Consider the following 4,706-nt stretch of genomic DNA (forward strand, 5'->3'; position numbering starts at 1 on the left):
AGGCAGGCAGGCAGGCAGACAGACAGACAGACAGACAGACCCCGTTTACTAGCTTGTTCCCTTTCTGCTGAGACAATCATTTGAAACAGCGCAATACAAAAAAATAACAGTAAATCACAAGCAAATCCCTCTTCCCCTCAGCCCAAAACAAAACAAAACAAACAAAAAAAAACGTAGCATTCACACATGGGCCTGTGGTAACTTATGGCAGGTAACAAATGGGTTAACAATAAATATTTGTCTCCAGATAACATATTTATGTTTATGAAGGAAACACGCAATCTGAGCTTATCAAGACGCTCAAAAAACAAACAACTCGGTCTGCTGCTAGTTGCTCTATGCTGTTGCCATCGTTATCATTGACATAAATTGTTGCCGTTGTTGCAGTTACTGCTGTTTGTTTTTGTTTTGTTTGTTGGGGTTTTTTTGTGGGTGTGGAGGGGTGGGGATGCCTTTGTAGTCGTTTTTGCAGTTGTCTTGTGATTCTCACAAGTTGGTTTCAGCTTTGAGTATAGTTTGAGTAAAGTACAAAGAGCAACGCATCGACACAATAAAGGTTATATATTTAGTGCAGGGAAAAAGCAAGAGACATATATAGACAGAGATAAAAGAAAAAAAGTTGGAGCAAACAGTGGCATACTCCAAACACTCGCCCATGTTTGATAGGAGGGGAAAAGCTAAGAGGGGGGGGGGAGGAGGGGATAAAATATTTCTGTTGTTGCCCTGAAGTTTTTAACTGTGCATGCCTCATACCCTTACTGTTGCCAAAGTCGTGATAATCAATAGAACAATATACATTATAATATATTTCTCTTGCAAAAGGGAGTGTCAACCGCACCTTCGTAATGTCACTTCCACCTAGCTCGTAAACGGCAGTTTTTATGTACTGCTAACACAAATTCCTGGAAAATCCTGACCAAACAAAGACGAGACGGGAGCGGAGAGGCGATCAATCATCTCTCGGGAGAACACTTCATGGTCCACTTTCTAATCGTGCTCTATCATGGAATCGATGCTTGCAAGAATATTAGCAATTCTGATTACAGCAAGATGGCATCCTGTAACCAGAATCGCAATTATTATTTAAAGTATGGATTCCGTGGAAGAGTGTAATTATAAAGAGGGCCAGTGGGTAGTTGGCAGGAGCTAAGGTGTGGTTTGCTCCTTCTTTCCTATCAAAAACTATTGTCCTTCTTTCTCATCCTCCTTTTTCGAGTGTGTTATTCTCTTTACGGTAGCACATATAATCTTTGGCACTTATATGACCTTATGGTGTTGCAAGTGCAGTAAAACTTTTATTAAGACTAAAAGTGGGCCTAAAACCGATGGACCACACCTCTCAAGATATGAAACGAGCGCACCTGTAAAATGGCATGTACCCCGTTCCTTGATCAATTCGATTTCTTTACGGAAGGCAACGGGTAGGGGGAGGGGAGGGGGGGGGACAGTAAAGGCCACAGCACGTCAAACGATTAACTTGAAGCTAAAAAAAAGCGCTCACATTTGTTCAACTAGTCGTTATTTGTGTTGGAGTGTATTGGTAAACGCTTTGATTCCCCCCGAATGGAAAACATTATTCTTATTGAGAATCAATCGAAACCTCCGTATTCCAGCTCCAATGTTGCATTTCAGCTTGGTCCTGAAAGCCATGGTTGTAGCAGCGCCCCTCCAAATTGTCTAAAATTGTGTGCACGCATGCACACAATAATTACTTTTGTCTTCTTCTGGTGTCAGGTCTGGAGCAGCCATTGGCGACCATGGTACACTACTCTTTCCTGTTGTCAGTATTTCACAAATTAATTATAACGACGAGTTGAACAAGTGTGAACGCACCACTCGGGCAAAGTTCAAAGTTAATTCCTACCATACTGTTTTTAGCTTCAGGCTAATTGTTTGACAGGTGAATTCTGTTTCTGGTGCTGTGGTCTCTGCTTTCATCCCCCCTCCCCCCAAACCCCACATCCCCCTTTCCCCCTTCCACGAGGGAACTGAATCGATCAAGGTACGCGTAACATGATATTATTCCGCCGGTGCGCTTCACACAGTGTCATATTTATAACAATCTTGAGGTCATATAAACAATCTCAAGAGGTGGTTGATAGCGTGTCCACACTTGTCTAGTCTTTCCTTAAATCAGGATATTCCAAGAAATCGTGCAAGTCGAGCAGAAACACGTACTCCAGTATACGAGCGGGGTGGGGTGACATTACAAAGGAGTGGCCACGCTTTTTTTGTTACGACGCGGTGGAATCAGGCGCTCGTTAATTTTTTTTGTGAATTCTTTTTTTTACGGGGTTTTTTTTTTTGGGGGGGGTGGCATAAAAACATCTACATTTTAAAAAAATCAAATTAATTTGATTAAATAATTTGCAAATCTGTGGGATAGACTGTGAGTGGGAAATCAAGTGACTCCTGCTTTATCGCATGGGCTGATTGCCAACCTAAAAAGTACAATCTGATCGAGAGACGAGAAGAGCAACAAGTGAGGAATACTTCGGTACCATAAATATTCTTCCAACTGCATGAGAGAAGAGGAGAGGAATATATTGGTAACATACCTCCCAACAGCATGAGAGAAGAGGAGAGGAATATATTGGTAACATACCTCCCAACTGCATGAGAGAAGAGGAGAGGAATATATTGGTAACATACCTCCCAACAGCATGAGAGAAGAGGAGAGGAATAAAATATAGGTGACATACCTCCCAACTGCAAGAAAGAAGAGGAGAGGGATATATAGGTAACATACCTCCCAACAGCATGAGAGAAGAGGAGAGGAACATATTGGTAACATACCTCCCAACTGCATGAGAGAAGAGAAGAGAGCAGTGATCCAGGCAGTGAGAGATACGCTCCCCTTGAACTCTTCCAGAAACACCACCTGTGGATGTTTTATATTGTTCTTTTTAGTTTTAGTAAAAGCTTTACGGCACTTGCAACACGATAATGTCATATAAGTGCCGAAGATTAGAGGTATTAAAATGATAATAATAATAAATAGCATTTATACAGCGCATTTCCACAAAGAAGTGCTCAAAGCGCTGTACAATAATACAAAGAACATACGCAGTGCATAGCTCCTATAATAATCCCCTCTCTCTCTCTCTCTCTCTCTCTCTCTCTCTCTCTCTCTCTCTCTCTCTCTCTCTCTCACCCTATCTCAAGACTGTTCGGAAAAATGCAGGTTTCTTCAATTTGATTATTTTGACGAGAGCCTGATTCCACCACGCTGGAATGTGTTTCTTGCTTCTGTTCCCGTATGTTTTTTGGAACATGATAATATGCAAGACGTGCAAGTTCCTTTTACTAAAATCATCTTATGATTTAAGCTCTCAATAAACGCCGAAGACAGATAATAATATATTCCCATAAGTACAAGGAAATCGCCACTTCTTTTCGCACGTCCTACGGCTGCGAATATGTAATAAGGTATTTTATTTTACCGTTTGTCTCATGAACACCAGTTTCTGTGAGGGTTTTTTTTTTTACCTTTTTGGTTTGTGATTCTAGATCTATACGTTTCAAGACAACTACACACCACCTATTTCCATTCAAACCACATTCTGGTGAAATTCGCGCCACAGAAGTCAGTATCTGGACCATCTCCAAAAATTCCCGCGACAAATGTCCTTACCTGGAACATCCCCAACATTCATACCACAAATGTCCTTACTTGGGGCTCCAGTGGCTAAGTGAGTAGTGAGTTTAGACTCAAGTAATATCCAGCAAGTGTCAGAGACACAGGGATGAGATGGGAGGTCACTGGGGTGTGTCCTTGAGCAAGACAAGACAACCCTAGCTCAAAACACAGGGTGCTGCACAGTGTCCTAACGATAACATTCCCGCCACAAAGTGTCCATACCTGGAACATTCCCAACATTCCTGCCTCAAATGTCCTTACCTGGAACATTCCCAACATTCCTGCCACAAAGTGTCCATACCTAGAACATTCCCAACATTCCCACCACAAATGTCCTTACCTGGAACATTCCCAACATTCCTGCCTCAAATGTCCTTACCTGGAACATTCCCAACATTCCTGCCTCATATGTCCTTACCTGGAACATTCCCGCCACAAATGCCAGCCCCGAGCACATGAGGAGATTGAAGTAGCTGGCAAGCAGTACAAGCCACGCCCATCCCCCGTCAATGTCACGATGACGTCCCATACTGGCCCCGCCTCCTTTCCCACACAGCTCCGCCTCCTTTCACACACAGCTCCTCCTCCTTTCACCCTGACAAATCCTGGCCCTGGAATGCATTGGAAAAAGCATAAATAAATCAATGAATCAATGTCTAATAACATTATTATGTCAAGATAAGCTCTTAACGCCGTTATAAAAATGTTATCCAAAGGTCAGATAAAGAGATATGTGACTTCGGATTGGCCCAAACCAAGAAAGTGAAGAGCATTGGAAACAAGTTCAAAAATAGTCACATGGGATTCGAACCAGAGATATGTGCACCATAGTGCAGCATTCGATCAGGGGTGCCGGATATCAGCACCACCAACGAGATTATCATCATAGAGTTCCAAATCACAAACAGACATCGCCGTTCATGGTTCGCCATTCATTTCTTTCCTCGGATGTTCTAAAAAAAAAAAACCTTTTCTTTATAGATTTATTTTCTCCCCTTCACTTATCTGTTAAGGTTAAGGAAAGCGTTTAACCGCTACAATACAGAACGTATACATTGTAGAGACA

The 4,706-nt window shown here is 42.2% G+C and overlaps 1 protein-coding gene across 1 annotated transcript in view; it reads right to left on the reverse strand.

Moving 5' to 3' along the window:
- The window catches only part of LOC101849837, a gene marked incomplete at its 5' end in the record, with an annotated part of 19,396 nt that extends 15,145 nt beyond the window's left edge, over positions 1-4,251 (reverse strand). Inside the window, 2 exon segments of the mRNA XM_005096345.3 lie at positions 2,797-2,881; positions 4,059-4,251. Coding sequence (XP_005096402.1) covers positions 2,797-2,881; positions 4,059-4,169 — 196 coding nt within the window.
- Positions 4,252-4,706: the final 455 nt, after the last annotated feature.

The sequence above is a fragment of the Aplysia californica genome, unplaced genomic scaffold, assembly GCF_000002075.1.
Source record: "Aplysia californica isolate F4 #8 unplaced genomic scaffold, AplCal3.0 scaffold00127, whole genome shotgun sequence".
NCBI classification, from domain to species: Eukaryota; Metazoa; Mollusca; class Gastropoda; order Aplysiida; family Aplysiidae; genus Aplysia; species Aplysia californica.